Raw genomic sequence first — 19,141 nt, 5'->3', positions numbered from 1 at the left:
CCATCTGCACAGAGCGTCTTCACCAGCTGCACCGCAGCTGCATCAGTACAGCTGCACCTCTGCAGCATTGTAGGTGTAGAAATGCCCTGAGTTAGTTTACCAGACCTGAAGAAGAGCTCTCTGGAAGCTTGAAAACTTGTCTCTCTCACCAACAGAAGTTGGTCCAATAAAATGCATTACCTCATTCACCTTGTCTCTTTAAACACCTGGCCACAGCTGCCTACAGAACATACTGCAGCAGTAAATAATATTTTTAAAAATTCATTCCCTACTAAGGCAAGTGGACAAAACAGGCAGAGTAGTTATAGCTTTAGTTGGAGATACTGTCCTACTTTATCACATAGGCCTGACAGGGGAGTGTCTCATAAAACTAGCATCTCTTGTGTGGACTGGTCCAGGCTAAGGCATCATAATCAAAAAGGCTGACAAAGGAGTTGCTGTTGTCATCATGAATAGATCGGAATATGAACAAGAGGCTGCTAGGCAGCTCTCCAACACCACTTTCTACAAGCCATTACCCTCTGATCCCACTGAGGGTTACCAAAAGAAACTACAGCGTTTGCTCAAGAAACTCCCTGAAACAGCAAACCTCGTGGCTGAACTTTGTGACTTTGTCCTCACCCACAACTATTTCACATTTGGGGATAATGTATACCTTCAAATCAGCGGCACTGCTATGAGTATCTGCATGGCCCCACAGTATGCCAACATTTTTATGGCTGACTTAGAACAACGCTTCCTTAGCTCTCATCCCCTAATGCCCCTACTCTACTTGCGCTACATTGATGACATCTTCATCATCTGGACCCATGGAAAAAAAGCCCTGGAGGAATTCCACCATGATTTCAACAATTTCCATCCCACCATCAACCTCAGCCTGGATCAGTCCACACAAGAGATCCACTTCCTGGACACTATGGTGCTAATCAGCAATGGTCACAAACACCACCCTATACCGGAAACCTACTGACCGCTATGCCTACCTACATGCCTCCAGCTCCCATCCAGACCACACCACACGATCCATTGTCTACAGCCAAGCTCTACGATACAACCGCATTTGCTCCAACCCCTCAGACAGAGACAAACCCCTACAAGATCTCTATCAAGCATTCTTACAACTACACTACCGACCTTCTGAAGTGAAGAAACAGATTGACAGAGCCGGAAGAGTACCAAAAGTCACCTACTACAGGACAGGCCCAACAAAGAACACAACAGAACGCCACTAGCCATCACCTTCAGCCCCAAACTAAAACCTCTCCAATGCATCGTCAAGGATCTACAACCTATCCTGAAGGACGACCCATCACTCTCACAGATCTTGGGAGACAGGCCAGTCCTTGCTTACAGACAGAACCCCCAACCTGAAGCAAATACTCACCAGCAACCACACACCACACAACAGAACCACTAACCCAGGAACCTATCCTTGCAACAAAGCCCGTTGCCAACTGTGTCCACATATCTATTCAGGGGACACCATCATAGGGCCTAATCACATCAGCCACACCATCAGAGGCTTGTTCACCTGCACATCCACCAATGTGATATATGCCATCATGTGCCAGCAATGCCCCTCTGCCATGTACATTGGCCAAACTGGACAGTCTCTACGTAAAAGAATAAATGGACACAAATCAGATGTCAAGAATTATAACATTCAAAAACCAGTCGGAGAACACTTCAATCTCTCTGGTCACTCAATTACGGACCTAAAGGTCGCAATATTACAACAAAAAGACTTCAAAAACAGACTCCAACGAGAGACTGCTGAATTGGAATTAATTTGCAAACTGGATACAATTAACTTAGGCTTGAATAGAGACTGGGAGTGGATAGGTCATTACAGAAAGTAAAACTATTTCCCCATGTTTATTCCCCCCCACCCCCACTGTTCCTCAGACATTCTTGTCAACTGCTGGAAATGGCCCAACTTGATTATCACTACAAAAGCTTTTCTCTTCCCCCCCCCCCCCCCCCCCCCGCTGGTATTAGCTCATCTTAAGTGATCACTCTCCTTACAGTGTGTATAGTAACACCCATTGTTTCATGTTCTCTGTGTATATGAACCTCCCCACTGTATTTTCAACTGAATGCACCCGATGAAGTGAGCTGTAGCTCACGAAAGCTTATGCTCAAATAAATTTGTTAGTCTCTAAGGTGCCACAGGTACTCCTTTTCTTTTTACGAACACAGACTAACATGGCTGCTACTCTGAAATCTAACAGAAATGTTTCTCCTACTCTTTCCATAAGAGTACCACGGTCTAACAAAGCAACTCATCATTATTCATTATCCATTGCAAGGCACATGATTCCAGAAACTGTTCTGCTTTGTAATCATTTGAAGCACACTTCAGTTGCTTAATTCAGATTTTTTAGGCACCCTCGTCTCAATCTAACAAAACCAGTATTACCACGTTCTCATCTGTCTGCCCTGATCAGTATTGCAGACCCTTAGATTTGTTCGGTGTCCATTACCTCAGTACGGTTGCTACATTCACATTTTTAAATGTAAGATGTTTCCCTCAAACAGGGATCATAGTGGTGGCTCCCTAACCTACTAACAACAAAACTTCACCCAAGAATCAGTGAATTACCAACTAGCAACCAACTTCTATGGAGAATCATCATTCCCATCCAGGAATGGAGGGGCCAAACCAAATAGCTGATTTCCATCGTGACCTAAAACTGGTATTTTCAGCAGAAGCAAATTCCAGAACCTAGGTCCTGCTACTACAAAGGTCTTTCTTCAGGTCCAGTCACTCCCAACTTTAAGGACAGAGGGAAGAACCACTATTACAAATCACATCTGCTCTGATGGCACATGGGGCAAGAGGCTGTCTTTGAGATACCTGCATCTTAGATCATGTAGGGCTTTAAAGAGGATAAGCAGCAGTACCTTGAGTGAAGAAAAATGCAGAGCTTAGCTTCAGCTTTACAATCTCCTGTGCCTAGTGGCACATAAGGCAACCATTTTTCTGCCACTGCTGTCTGTTCATAGCAAGATATTGGACGCCATCCACGATGACTGCATCCTTTCCGTCTTGCAATAGGTTTTTCTTTGTCCTTCATGCATTTTCTCTCCTCCAGGTGAGAGCCAATCTAAGATGCATCTTGTGCTTCTGCCGGGGGGTAACCTGAGGGCATGGTCTCACCACCACAGCTGTCTGTTGACCTGTGCAGAGCAATACTTCCACATTGGTTACACAATCTCTCCAATGAATTCTTAAGATGCTTCATAAACAATGCTGGTGGAGTGCTTTCACCTTCACCATCCTGTTGTGTATTTTCACCATCTGCCACATTTCTAAGGCATACAATAGTGTACCATTGTACAATCTGATTTTCCATTGTAGATGTATCTTCTTACTCTTCCAGATGTCTGGCAACAAACAGGAAAATGATTAACTTGCTTTGCCAATTCTTCCCTTCCCTTCCTTAGTGAATGGGACATTTGCAGATACTGTATTTCCAATATAGACAAGTCATCAGCTATTACATACTCTTCTCCATCAATCAGACATCTGCCAATACCAACAGCATTCGCTCCTATCTCCATGATCTTCATCTTCTGCATACTGATACAGAGTCCCACTTTGGCCACTTCTGCTTGTATGCTCATAAAGAGTCTTTTTATTTCATCCAAGCTGGCATCCAGTATGACTGCATCATCTGCAAAAATCTAAATTTTGCAGCTTCTCTCTTGCTCAAACAATACCAGTGTCATCGGCAGCAGTCGTCACTTTTCTCATCACAGTCTATGACAATGCAGAAGAGAAGTGGAGATAATACATAACCTTACCTTAACACCATGTAACAATCAAACTATTCCATGCCTCCATTCTGTCCAGATGCAACACATGCAGATTTGTCATAGACAGCTTTTATCAAATTAAGAATCTTTGCTGGAATTCCATAGTACCTCTAGATCTTCTCTGTGGATACTATCCAATATTTCTGTAAAATCAAGGAAGTTAAAAACCATCTTCTGCTGGTATTCTAAGCCTCTCTCAATAAGTCTTCCAAAGGGAAAATCTGGTCTGAACGCAAGCTACTAGATCGAAATCCAGCCTGTTCTTCCTTGAATACTTCATGAAGAGCAGCTTTCTTCCTATTCAAAATGATAATTCAGAACACTTTTCCAGGTACAATATGAGTGTCACCCCTCTCCAATTATCACAAATAAACTGGTCCCCTTTTGTAGGGATTTTGCAGATACCTGCTGAAGACTGGAGAAGAGTTATCTCCTTTTCCCAAACCATTCTGTACAACCTGCACAGGCACAACCACTTCCTCCCCAGCTTTTAACATTTCAGCATCTATATCACAGCCTGGAACATTGCCACTCTTCTGTACGTTGATGGCCTCAGTTACTTCCTCAAAAGGGATTATCTTTAATGATATAGATGTCTGCTATTTCTTCCCATCTATCAATGTGTTAATGGTTCTGGTTGGTTAAGCACAGCCTGGAAACGTTCCATCCAATGGGCTTTCTGTCCTTCCTCTGTGGTTAAAATTGGACCAACTCAAGCCTTCACAATACCACAACAGTTCGAGAATTGTGATTATCAGCTGTTTAGATACTAGAAAAAGCTTTTTAGAATCCCCTCTCTTATACATGACCTCAGCTTCTCTCACGTTATTTTCTGCCCATTTTCTCTTACCTCTTCTAGCCAATCTTTTAACTTCCTTGTCTTTGTCTGCATATTCCTATTGCAGAATAGCTTTTACACTGCTATCTCATTTTTGTTTAATTTTCTTCTTTAATTATTTCCTCTCTTCAACAAGCCTCCATGTAATTTGGTTGGAAACATTCGTCCTTCTTAGATCTTCTCACCCCCATTGTAATCCTGGCTGCATCCACACTTACTTCTTTGAAAAACTGCCATTGCTCTTCTATAACAGTATTGGTCCCAGGATATATATATATATGAGAGAGAGAGAGAATGAATGTGGATAAGATAATATTTTTTATTGGACCAACTTCTGTTGGTGAGAGACAAGCTTTCAGACCAGAAGAAGAGCTCTGTGTAAGCTTATCTGTCTCATTATCAGAAGTTGGTCCAATAAAGCCTATAATAACCTCACCCACTTTGTGTCTCAATTGTTCTCTTATGTCATCCATCAGCATCTTTAACTCTTCAGATCTACTGTTAAGTTGCAGCTTGAAATGAATCGTCACTCTGGATCTATTAACTTTCTAGTATTATACATACCTTCTGCCTTTCATGGGGTTACCTTCTTTAGTTTTATTTTGATTGACCTAATAACAAGATGGGGGGGAATGTGACATGAGCACTCGTACACACCCCAGAATCCAACAGTTCCCATGCCCAATTCTTGTCTTAAACAGGGTATCTTCACAGTTAAAGTTCAGATGATTAACTTCCTTGTTGCTTTGATTCTCGATCATCATAGAGTTGAGAATTTGCTGGTTGACTATCTTGTCTTTCATCCAGCAGATCATGGCTCTCCACTGTCGATGTATGTATTTGCAAATCTGTGACAGACTCATTGTACCTCTGGTTTGTTTCCATAATGAAGAATTTTTTATGGGGACAGGTTGTTAGCCTGGCTTACAATCCCCTAACAAGAGGACAAAAATGCAGAGCCCAGCATCCACATGTAATGTGGTCTTTTCAGTCTACAATAGCTAAAATGTGTACTGCTGTATTCTGCACTAGCCAAAGGCTACATGTCAAAAGGTACACCCAGGTACAACACATAGCAGTCCAACCTAGAGATGATGAAGGCAGAAGAACAAACATGGTGGGTGTGACGTTCTGTGCCTCGGGGGAACACCCTACACCCCCATGTTTATCTTTATAAAATGATTGTGTGGCATCCAAAGTTTGTCATGTCGGGTGTCTTTGGAAGGCTCATGATGCACTGAGCATTGTTGTTATAATGATGTTATAGTAATAGTTGTTACAGTAATGTTATAGTTTGTAATTTCATGTATATAGTTATGAGGCTGAAAATGTGTCCTCATGGCTCAAAACAAGAGCAGAGAGGAAGTTCACACCTTGTCAGGGCATGTATGGGACAAACCTCCTGAGGTCTCTTCCAACCCTAACATTCTGTGATTCTAATCCAGCCTCACAGGAACAAAGGACACTGGCCTAGGCAGCAACAAAGGATCTGTTGGACTCTCGAATGAGTCACCCCGCTTCTTTTGGTCAGTTTGGGACTACGATAAGGTAATGCTCACCTGACTCTGAGGGGAGGAGGGGGTGCGCAAAGCCAAGAGAGAAGAACATGATAAAAGGGAGAGACATTTGCCATGCCCTTCCTCTCTCTTCCACCTCCATCTACAGACATCACCACCGAGCAACTGAAGTACTGATCAAAGGGGAGAGCCTGGCTGAAGGGCAACCAGCCAGCCAGTGGTAAGAAGCATCTAAGTTTGTAAGGACACTGAAAGTGTTAAGATCAGCTTAGAATGTGTTTCGCTTTTATTTCATTTGACCAAATCTGATTTTTTGTGCTTTGACTTCTAGTCACTTAAAATCTATTTCTGTAGTTAATAAATGTGTTTGTTTATTCTATCTGAAGCAGTGCATTTGGTCTGAAGCATGTCAGAGACTCCCCTTGGGATAAGAAGCCTGGTGCATATCACTTTCTTTGTTAAATTGACAAACTCATATAAGCTTGCAGCATCCAGCAGGCATAACTGGACACTGCAAGACGGAGGTTCCTAGGGTTGTGTCTGGGACCAGAGATATTGCCTAGTGTCATTCAGTTGCACAATCCGAGGGGCAGCTTACATGCCAGAGGCTGTGCGTGAACAGCCCAGGAACAGGGGTTCTCACAGTAGAGCAAGGCAAGGCTGGCTCCCAGAGTCAAGGATTGGCGTGACCTAGTGGATCACCGGTCCAGATAACACCAGGGGATCATCAAAGTGGGGTCTGCATCTCAGAGGTAAGAATGCACTCATTTGAACAACTCAACTTAATTTCCATTGCCACTAAGCAGGAATTAAAACAGATGAATCCAGTAAGAATCAAGGTTGTGACCCACTGACTGCTGATGAACTTATATCCTTCAAATGAGGGTGCAGACACAGCCCTAGTCAAATCTTAAGTGTTTCCCCGTGCCAACAACTATCTCTTCCAGCTTATCTGGAATGAGTTTATGTGAGCTGGCTTTCTTCCAGGTCCCTCCATCTGTCAGAGCTGGAAACGCAATCCATCACCCTACAGAGATCAATCACCAGTGTTGTCACAGTAGCTAGTACTGAGTATTATACCATGTCGGAAACCCAACAGAGATGGAGAGGTCCAAGAAATCAGAGGAGCCAGAAACTACTGAATAGTTTCACCAGCTTCTCAATACCCTTCTTCCCCTTTCACGTGGTGAGGTAACTGGTGAGAGGACTATTGTCAAATGCTCACTTCTGAGGCAAGGACTGAGTTATAGCATATTTAAGTACCTTTCTTGTATTATGTGATCTACCTATATCATATGATTCTTTTCTGTACTCCACATAATCCTTTTGTCTATGTATTTAATGAAGAATCAGCATTTGTACTTTAAAATAGAAACTTCTACTTTTTTGTGTTCAAATGGCATGTATTTATGCAGTATTTTAACGTTCCACTTTGGCATTGAACTATTGGGAGAAAGAGGAAATAGCAGCATTACATTTTTTAAAAAGTGTTCCCTAAATAGTTACATACACACACACCACTGCCATACAACCACGGCACCTTCTCATGCTACCAGTGAATTTGCCCTATTATGTGATCCCATTTTAAAATTAAGTTTTATAAAGCATACTGGCTTTTTCTTCTTGTGATCAGAACGAGTATCCAAGTGCTAATGAAAAAGGGTAAATGAAATATATCAAATGAGGGGAATGAAGTTATCATTTTTAACCGAAAATACTTAATCACTCATGGTCCACTCAATCCAGTAGAATGCGATTGTAAGATTTGTAACGTTTCAGTCATTGCTAGATCATTAAGTTCTGTAACCTTTTGCAAACTTTGTAACTTTTAGTCATTGTTAGTATAGCCTTTTAAATTTTGTATCTTTTGCAAGCTTTGTAACCTTTTCAGTTACCACTTATATAACCCCCAAGCTTTGTAACATTTCATCATGCGATCAGGGAGAGTGTGAGGGGGAGATAAGGGAGTGTGAACAAGGGAGCATATGTGGGACTGGGCGGAGAGAAACTGCAAGGAGAAAAGAGCCCGGAGCCAGGTGTGTCTGATGTAATCTGCCCTGAGAAAGCAATCATGGGGTGCTGTAAAGAAAAGAAGAACCTGGTATGCATGAAAGGAACAAGGTCTGGGAATGCTTCTCGGTGATGGACACAGAAGTTAAAACTCAGTGTATGTGACGGGAGCCACCCAGTTCCAGCAAAAGGAAGAAGGCATGCACGCAAGCCCCCTGCTTCTTGACCTGCTCGCCGGCCCAGATCAGTGACCGCAGGCAGACACACCAGATCTACAATGCTTCGGCTTCCTCTGCTGTCTCCGGTAACTCTCCACCTGCGTGAGTGTGTGGGTGTATGAGGGTATGAATACAATGAATGTGTGCGTGCATGAATAAGATCCATCCCTTTTCTGTTTCATCCAATAGTAACAACTCCTATGCTTGCTCAGATATCACAACTGTACATATTAATCTCAATATACAAAATTCAGTAAAACAGACCGACATTTTGATTGAAGAGATAAAATAATACAGATCCCAGCATTGTTAATCTCTCTGCTACATATTATAGATTAAAGAACAGATGTCAACTGTATATGTTGTAGTCTCCTCTGTGACTGGACCTTATGCCTGCATGGAGCTCCACTGACTTCAATGAATTACACTGCACAGGAGAAGGGATCTACCTGCATGGGTCAGATTCCAGGATTAAGGCCTTAATTTACTGTGACAGTCTAAGTGGGTACCATCTGCATAGCACACCAGTGAAGCCAGACTGCATTGCTCAACATTAAAAAAAAGTGAATTCAGCATTTTATAATTATTTTTTGAATTATAAATGTTTCAGTCTGCTGAAATTTAACTTACCTCAAGAGCTCAAAAGCAGCATCAAAATAATATATTAAATAGAACTTAAAATAATATTAATAAAACATTAGCTATTGTGGTGATGTGGTCTCAAGAGATACCTATAATAGTCTAGACTGAAAGTGTTGAAATTCTTGTAAGTTACTCTAACAACAGGATTTCATGAACTGTTTGTCCAAAGCTGTCACAGACACTGTAGTGTATAAAACAGAAAAATGGTAAACCTTGTTTGTTTACTTTCTTGTAATTACCCAGCATGGAAATAGCTGAATAACCAAAACAGATTCCAATGATAATATATTACAAAGAAAGCAATGGAAATATCTTTATTTTTGGAGCTGATGGGTACATATTTAGGGCTGCCGATTAATCACAGTTAACTCAGGTGATTAACTCAAAATTAACTGCGATTAAAAAAATCAGTCGTGATTAATGCCTCTGTTAAACAATAGAATACCAATTGAAATGTATTAAATATTTTTGGATGTCTTTCTACATTTTCAAATATATTGATTTCCATTACAACACAGAATATAAAGTGTACAGTGCTCACTTTATATTGTTTTTTATTACAAATATTTGCACTATAAAAATGAAACAAAAGAAATAGTACTTTTCAGTTCACCTCATACAAATACTGTAGTGCAATCCCTTTATTGTGAAAGTGTAACTTACAAATGTAGATTTTGTTACACAACTGCACTCAAAAACAAAACAATGTAAAACTTTAGAGCTTTGAGTCCTACTTCTTGTTCAACCAATTACTAAAACAAACATGTTTGTTTACATTTACGGGAGTTACTGCTGCCCACGTCTTGTTTACAATGTCACCTGAAGGTGAGAAAAGGTGATCGCATGGCACCTTTGTAGCCGACGCTGCAAGGTATTTGCGTGCCAGATATGCTAAACATTCATATGCCCCTTCATGCTTCGGCCACCACTCCAGAGGACATGCGTCCATGCTGATGATGCTCATTAAAAAAATAATGCGTCCATTAAATTTGTGACTGTACTCCTTGGGGCAGAACTGTAATGTCTCCTGTTCCGTTTGCCCCATATACTGCCATATATTTCACGTTATAGCAGTCTCGGATGATATCCCAGCACGTTTGTTTTAAGAACACTTTCACAGCAGATTTGGCAAAACGCAAAGAAAGCACCAATGTGAGACTTCTAAGGATAGATACAGCACTTGACCCAAGCTTTAAGAATCGGAAGTGCTGTCCAAAATCTGAGAGGAATGAGGTGTGGAGCATGCTTTCAGATGTCTTAAAAGAGCAACACCCCAAGGCGGAAACTACAGAACTCGAACCACCAAAAAATAAAATCAACCTGCTGGTTGGTGGTGGCATCTGACTCAGATGATGAAAATGAACATGCATCAGTCCGCTCTGCTTTGGATCGTTATTGAGCAGAACCCGTCAGCAGCATGGACGCAGTTTCAGGTGACATTGTAAACGAGACGTGGGCAGCATTATATCCTGCAAATTGTAACCAAACTTGTTTGTCTGAGTGATTGGCTGAAGTAGGACTCAGTGGACTTATATGTTCTAAAGTTTTACATTGTTATATTTTTGAATGCAGTTTTTTTTTTACATAATTCTACATTTCTAAGTTCAACTTCATTATGAAGAGATTGCACTACAGTACTTTTATTAGGTGAATTGAAATATTTTTTTGTGTGTTTTAAAGTGCAAATATTTGTAATAAAAAATAAATATAAAGTGAGCACTGTACACTTTGTATTCTGTGTTGTAATTGAAATCAATATATTTGAAAATGTAGAAAATATCCAAAAATATCTAAATAAGTGGTGTTCTATTATTGTTTAACAGTGCGATTAATTGCGCAATTAATTTTTTTTTAAATCGCTTGACAGTTCTAGTACATATACATTATAATAAAATGAACAAATCCCTAGGAAACAAAATGTTTTGCTTTATAACCATATCGACAACTTTCAAGTTTACTCATTTCTCTAAAATCAGATGCAACACTTAAAACAAATGAGGCTGAAACATTACAGATAAGATTAAAGCTTTGGTTGATACTGTAATCATGATGTTTGCTTAACAGAGGATAAACCATTCTCCCAACAAAACACAAGTTTATTTTATCAGGGTGCTGTTCTACATTTGGATGGCTTCTTAACTTCACTACAGCTAGGAAACTGCTTTCTGGAAGGACTAGTATTTCTGGTTTAAAAAAAAAGAAACCAAATCCCTCACATTCAACCCAACCAACTTCTAGCTTGAAATGGCTGGCCATAGGCCTCTTAACATGCAAGAACATGAGATTAAAGGCATGTCTACATGTACAGCCCTGCAGCAGCACAACTGTACCAATTCAGCTGAGCCGCTGCAGCACATCTGGTGAAGACGCTCTAAGCCGGCAGGAGAGAGCTCTCCCATCAGCCTAATAAAATCACCTCTGTGAATGGCAGAAGCTATGTGGGCTGGACAAGTTCTCCCACCGACATAGTGCTGTGCACACAAGTGCTTATGTTGGTGTAATTTATGTCACTCAGGAGGTGGTTTATTCATACCCCTGAGCAACTTAAGATATGTCGACATAGGCTGTAATGTAGACATAGCCTTTGCCATTATGTAACTTATGTCACTCGGGGTGTGAATAAAACCACCCCCTGAGGGGACATAAATTACACCAGCATAGACACTTAGGTGCACAGTGCTATGTTGGTGGGAGAGCTTCTCCCACTGACGCAGCTTCTGCCATTTGCAGAGGTGGTTTTATTATGCTGACGGGAGAACTCTGTCCCACCGGCATAGAGCGTCTCCACATAGAGCGGTTGCATCTCTTCAGCTGCAGTGCTGTACATGTGGACATGCCGTTAGTCTCAAACAACCTTATTCCACTCACCTGTTCTGTACTGCCCTGAGGCTAGCTGAGAATTCAGAAGTACCCACGGAGGCACCAGAAGGACAAATTATTTGGCCCTTAAACAAAAGCTCCCCCTCCCCCCGCCCGGTTTCTACTGAAGACTGTAGAATTTAGCCCAGACTTTTAAATATAAAAAGGTAATTTACTGACAATGAAAGCTGAAAGCCCAAAGGAGACTGAAGTCTTTTTCTTTGCCATACAGCAAGTTCACCCGAGTAACAGCTGTACAAATACAGTGTATGAAGCAGTTGTGAAAGCTAGCATAGAATGATAAATATCCAAATATTTTAAATTGAGCCTACAGATAGCTAGAACTGTGAAAGGGTCAAAACCCAGAAGAAAATGGGCAGAATAACTCCATCCACTGTAGGAATTGCTGAGTTAATCTTTATGGCCCGTGTTAGGTAGGTGGCCAGATTAGATGATCGTTATGGTCCTCCCTGGCTTTAAAAATCTATGGCTGGTATTGAATTAAAATTTAAAGAAGAAGGCTCTTTATGGCAATTGTGAAATTCCGCCACTACCTTTGCACAAGCCTTTAACTAATGTTAGCACTGAAAGCCATATGAGACTCCTGTCCAAGCAGGATGCTGTATTTGATACTGCCTTGGTGAGAATTTGTTAGTCATTTCTTGCATTGGAAATGCGGATGCACAAACAAGGAAAAGAACAGTTCAAAGTTCATTAGAAACTTAAGACAGTGTTCCTATTTGCCAGTTACCCAAAGGAACTCCATAGGAAACTCTTTCCTTGCTTCTAGGAATATGTTATGAGGGGGAAAAAGGGAATTATGTGAATAAATCTTCTCTCACCAAGGTGCTTAGAGCCCTGCTTGAGTAAAATAATAAACATCCTAAGTAGGCAATATAAAAACAAGTGGACTGTGAAAATCGGTCAAACTGTAAGGATCTTTTAAGGAATAAAATCTTGAGTGATGATTTGTCTTTATTATTTCAGTTTTTTCCTCCAAAAGCAGAGCAACAACAATTAAGTCAGAAAAAGTGTAATTTCAGCAGGGTACATCTTAACCTCTGATTCATGCACCTAGTAAAAGGTAAGGTTAAGTAATCTAGAAATTGATAATGTAGAAGTAAATGCCCCAAAAGAACAATAAAAATGGCACTGTAGCACTATTATTCCTGCCATGCTATACACAGTTATCTTCAGCAGTAAGACAGAGGCAGTGTGTTACTGAGTAATGGCAGTATGTTTCAAGTGACAGCCATTACAATTTAACAACCTGGGAAGTGCCACATTCTCCTAAAAGTGCCTTGTTACGGTATCTTATTTTTAATTGTGAATTCAATTTCATAACAGGAAAGAAACTGATACTATTGAGCATTACTGATTTACATTAGACAGCATATCAAAGCTGGCCAGAAAACTTTACTTGGTCCTGAGGGTTAAAATTATTTAACTGCACCCAAGATTATAGGGTCATGCTTAAACAGCCATAATTATATGCTGGTGAAATTTCCCAGGGAACTACACAAAGTAATATGAGCAGGGTCCCACTCAACTCCTTCTCCATCCATGACTAAGTTCTTCTTTCCTAATTATCTATCCAGATATTATATGGCCCACGTTACCATAGTACCTGAGCACTCATTCTCTGCACACCCACACCCACAACCACTCCCTCCCTCTTTGCCTGCAGCCCAGTTCAGGCCTTGGTTACACATAAAGGTTGTATTGCTTAGCCCTGGTCTATACTGGGGGCAGGGGTTCGACCTAAGATATGCAACTTCAGCTAGGCGAATAGCATAGCTGAAGTCAGCGTATCTTCGGTCGACTTACCCGGCCGTGAGGACGACGGCGAGTCGACAGCTGCCACTCCCCCATCAACTCCACTTCTGCCTCTCGCAATCTGGAGTTCCGGAGTCAACAGGGAGGATGTTTGGGGAACAATTTATTGCTTCTAGACGAGACACGATAAGTCGATCCCTGATAGATCCATCACTACCTGCCGATCCGGCAGGTAGTGAAAACCTGCCCTTTAACAATACTGGCTTAATTAAAGCGGTACAGCGCCTAGTGTGGACACAGTTATATTACTATAAAGGTGTCTTCTATCAGCATAGCCATTACCATAGGGAAGGAGAATAAACTACATCAATATAAGGCAACATTATACGGATACCACTGCATCCATACTAAGGGTTGTACCATTTTATTTGGGTACAAAAATCCACACGCCTATCTGAAATATTATACTGGTACAAAACCCGGGTGTAAACAAGGCCTCAGGCTGCTGAAATTCCTGCCCAACCCCTGCCCCTCACTCACCAGCTTTGGAAATGGGCGACAGGATGGATCACTTGATTAACTGTTCTGGAACACTTGGCACTGGCCACTGTCAGAAGACAGGATACTGGGCTAGATGGATCTTTGGTCTGACCCAGTATGGCCGTTCTTATGTTCTTTCGGCTATGCACAGTCTGGCTATGATCCCCTCCCTGGACTGGAAAACCTGGTTGTGGGGCTGAAGCGCTAACTTCCAAACGAACAAGAGCACTCGCTATCTCCTTGGGCCCATCAGCACCAGAGGCAGACAGGGAATGGGGGATAGCAATCTCTGGCTGGTGGGTCAAGTGCGTGCAGCATTTAGTGCAGGACTGCTGAAAGAGTAAAGCCCTATGTGGATACACAGGTCCCAGAGACATACTGTTGCCACTGGACTACATGCCTTAAATACACTGACAGGCAATAATGTCAACAAAAATGTCAATCCCACAAAAATAAAATCAGTAAGAGAACTTTTCAAACCACAGTTTATTCAAACTATGACACATTTAAACTAAAGACTATCTATTCTAACAAACAGGATTGCGCAGTATGTGATTTCCTTGTCAAATCACAGGAACTACTGGACATAACAGGGAAGGAGAGTCTTACATCTTGGTTGATGCTGAGGTTGTGGTGTAATTATAAGTTATTAAAATGTCCGTTTTATTGCTTATTTGGATAGGTATGGGCTGCACCATTAAAATCTGTTAAAGGACAGACAAAATGCATAAGGACAGATTTACACAAAACCAAGTAATCAAACTTTTTGAGATAGTGACAAAATGTTAATGTGCTTCTTCCTCTCCCAAACCTGTCCCTATATACCGTGAAGATGTGTTAAATTGGCATGAGGGATTAAAACAGTTTCAAATCCAACAATATGGCTTTCAAGACCCCCATTCCAGTTCTGCTATTATACTTCGGTCCTTGCCTGTATCACTGCACTCAAACTAGTCCATTCCCCATTCATAAGCCTCTTTCAGCAGAGGCTGACAAACATGTTATATAGTGTGAAGCCTGCATAGCAGCTAATTTTCCACTCCACTAGAAGGAGACCACACGCTCATATCTTTTTATGACACAGATTCGGTTTTTACTTTTGGTTTCCCCAAATGAAAAGCAATTAATCAGTTTTGCCATCTTATTTCTGAAGAGCTCATAAAACGTCGTGCTTTCAACTAAAGGGTATCAGTACTACTGTGTCTTTACACAATAAAATAGAGTTGAAATTCTAAACAGTTTTCACACCTACCTGCTACGTTGAGCTTTTCAACTGTTCCTAAGCTGGGAGCAGCAGTGGCGGTACTGTTGGTAGAGTTTGCTCCGGTGCCGTTAATTACAAGGTTCTCCACCTTGGACTCTAGCTTGCCAATACGCTCCAAGATATTATCCAGTAAGACTGCAAGAGTTTTCTTTAGATCTACAATAAATGAAAAACAAACCATGTAACATCACACCGGATATCATATCGACACATCAGACACTCATCACTGACACCTCATATCGATCAAATAAAAAAAGAGAAGCTAATACAAATACTACCCTGCAACCCAGCCGGGATCAGATACCATTTCACCTTTACAGGTTCCCCCTCAGCCACAGCAACTGTCTTCAAATTTTGGGAGAAATCAGATTGTATTTAGAAATCTTTGTTGTGGAGGTACTCTCATCATAGGAATGTTGATTAATCGCAGTTAATTCACGCAATTAACTCAAAAAGATTAATCCAGATTAAAAAAAATTAATCACGATTAATCGCAGTTTTAATCACACAGTTAAACAGAATACCAATTGAAATGTATTAAATATTTGTCGATGTTTTTCTACATTTTCAAATCTATTAATTTCAATTAAAACAGAGAATACAAAGTGTACTGTGCTCACTTTATATTATTTTTTATTATAAATATTTTCACTGTAAAAATGATAAAAGAAATAGTATTTTTCTTCACCTTATCCAAGTACTGTAGTGCAATCTCTATCATGAAAGTGCAACTTACAAAAGTAGAATTTTTTTTTGTTGCATAACGGCACTCAAAAACAAAACAATGTAAAACTTTAGAGCCTACAAGTCCACTCAGTCCACTTCTTGTTCAGCCAATCGCTAAGTCAAACAAATTTGTCTACATTTATGGGAGATAATGCTGCCCACTTCTTATCTACGATGTCACCTGAAAGTGAAAACAGATGTTTGCATGGCACTTTTGTAGCTGGTATTGCAAGATATTTATGTACCAGATATGCTAAACATTCATATGCTCCTTCGTGCTTCAGCCACTATTCCAGAGGACATGCTTCCATGCTGATGACGCTCATTAAAAAAATAATGCATTAGTTAAATTTACGATTGAACTCCTTGGGGGAGAATTGTATGTCTCTTGCTCTGTTTTATCCACACTCTGCCATATATTTCATGTTATAGGAGTCTCTGATTATGACACAGCACATGTTGTTCGTTTTAAGAACACTTTCACAGCAGATGCGACAAAATACAAAAAGGGTACCAGTGTTAAATTTCTACAGATAGATACAACACTTGACCCAAGGTTTAAAAATCTGAAGTGCCTTCCAAAATCTCAGAGGGACGAGATGTGGCACATGCTTTCAGAAATCTTAAAAGAGCAACACACCAATGCGGAAACTACAAAATCCAAACCACAAAAAAAAAAAAAAAAAAATCAACCTTCTGCCAGTAGCATCTGACTCAGATGATGAAAATGAACATGTGTCGGTTCGCACTGCTTTGGATCATTATTGAGCAGAATTCATCATTAGTATGGATGCATGTCCTCTCGAACAATGGCTGAAGCATGAAGGGATATATGAATCTTTAGCACATCTGGCACGTAAATATTTTGCAATGCCAGCTACAACAGTGCCATGCAAATGCCTGGTCTCACTTTCAGGTGGCATTATAAACAAGAAGCAGGCAGCATTATCTTCTGCAAATGTAAACAAACGTGGGTTTTTTGAGTGATTGGCTGAACAAGAAGTAGGACAGAGTGGACTCATAGGCTCTAAAGTTTTACACTGTTCTATTTTTGAATGCCGGTTTCTTTTGTACATAATTCTACATTTGTAAGTTCAACTTTCACGATAAAGAGATTGCGCTACAGTACTTGTAATTGTGGAACTGAAAAATACTATTTCTTCGGTTTTTTACAGTGCAAATATTTGTAATCAAAAATAAATATAAAGTGAGCACTTTGTATACACTGTTATAATTAAAATCAATATATTTGAAAATGTAAACATCCAAAAATATTTAAATAAATGTATTTATTATTAACAGCATAATTAATTGCGATTAATTTTTTTTAATCGCTTGACAGTCCTAGAATAATTTACATATAAAACTAGTTGATAGCTCAGGTACTATTTATGATCATCATGGATGAGAAGTAAATTAATCAAGACATAAAAACGAGACTGGAATTAATATTAGCACTCAGGAAAATCTCATTCATGAACAATTACCCTATGTAAGAACTATTTTTCCATTTTGTACAAATTAAGATATAAGCTGCTCTGCTCACAGAACTGATCTATATAACTATTTTGTGAAGCACGTTGTAAGAAACAGATCACAACATGGAAATTCTATAATTTACATAACTGGATATCTATGTGTGTCTCTTTATAATTAAGATAAAACTGTACCCATATACATTTACACATGTTTTATCTGTGTATGTATATACACACTTGTATTATACATCTGCTTATGTAGTGATATATGCAGGTAATTTACACACACACACACACACACACACACACACTTCTATTCAGATATTATGGTAATAGGGTGGGCAATATACACACACTTGTAACCAGTTATCCTGTGTATGCCAATGAACTTGTGAGTTCTTGTTTTAAAACCAGTCAAAATTAACAATCCTGACTGCAGCACAAATTAAACTGTTAAAAGTGATAAATGATTCCTCCTTTGTAACACTGGCTACAGAAACTCTGCAAGCAGCAGCTAGAACTTAATATTCAGTGCTTATTTTGACATGTAAATCATCAGGATCAAGTTATTTTACACTTTTTATTTGTAAGCAAGGAAACTATTCTCCTTGATTGAAAAGCATAGCACCCAAATCCTTATATTACACTCAAGAGCTCCCATAAAGAGATTTAGCTTCACGTTTGTGTACCATGAAATGACAGTCTATGGGATGTTCCAGTGAATGAAAAATATTCCATCCCTATACACAGGCTCAGTTCTCATTCAGACTGAGCAAAGCCAGCAATCAACTTTCACACTGTTACATCATTAGGGCCCTACCAAATTCACGGTCCATTTTGGTCAATTTCTCAGAGACGGGATTTCAAAAATCATAAATTTCAGGATTTCAGCTATTTAAATCTTAAGTTTCATGGTGTTGTAATTGTAGGGGTCCTGACACAAAAAGGAGTTGAGTGTGTGTGGTGTGGGGGGGGGAGGTCCGCAAGGTTATTGTGTGTGTGGGGGGGGAAAACGGGACGGTTGTGGTACTGCTATCCTTACTTCTGCACTGCTGCTGATGGAAGGAAGAGCTGCGCCAGCAGCAGTGCAGAAGTAAGGATGGCATGGTATGGTATTGCCACCCTTACTTCTGCGCTGCTGCCCGCAGAGCTGCGCCCTCAGTCAGTAGCCGCTACTCTCTGGCCGCCCAGCGCTGAAAGCAGCAGCGCAGAAGTAAGGGTGCCCTGGTATGGTATTGCCACCCTTCCTTCTGTGCTGCTGCTGGTGGGGCGCTGCCTTCAGAGCTGGGCGTCTGGCCAACAGCCACAGCTCTCTAGCTGCCCAGCTCTGAAGGCAGCACAGGAGTAAGGGTGGCAATACTTCAAACCCCCTAAAATAACCTTGCGACACCCTGCAACTCCCTTTTGGGTCAGGATGCTGGTCTCACCCATGAATGGTCTCAAGTTGCAGTGGG

At 40.6% G+C, this 19,141-nt stretch overlaps 1 protein-coding gene across 7 annotated transcripts in view; it reads right to left on the bottom strand.

The window, feature by feature from the left end:
* Nucleotides 1-19,141, bottom strand: part of MGAT5 (alpha-1,6-mannosylglycoprotein 6-beta-N-acetylglucosaminyltransferase) — a 222,901-nt gene that overhangs the window by 111,292 nt on the left and 92,468 nt on the right. For all 7 annotated transcript variants that reach the window (XM_037912307.2, XM_037912309.2, XM_043525076.1 and 4 more), the window contains one exon: nt 15,472-15,639. In XM_037912307.2, the coding sequence (XP_037768235.1) occupies nt 15,472-15,639 (168 nt within the window). The remainder of the gene's footprint in view (nt 1-15,471; nt 15,640-19,141) is intronic.

The sequence above is a fragment of the Chelonia mydas genome, chromosome 11 (genome assembly GCF_015237465.2).
Source record: "Chelonia mydas isolate rCheMyd1 chromosome 11, rCheMyd1.pri.v2, whole genome shotgun sequence".
Classification (NCBI taxonomy): domain Eukaryota; kingdom Metazoa; phylum Chordata; order Testudines; family Cheloniidae; genus Chelonia; species Chelonia mydas.
Note: the sequence above shows the minus strand (reverse complement) of the source record. Positions and strands in the feature narration are given on the sequence as shown.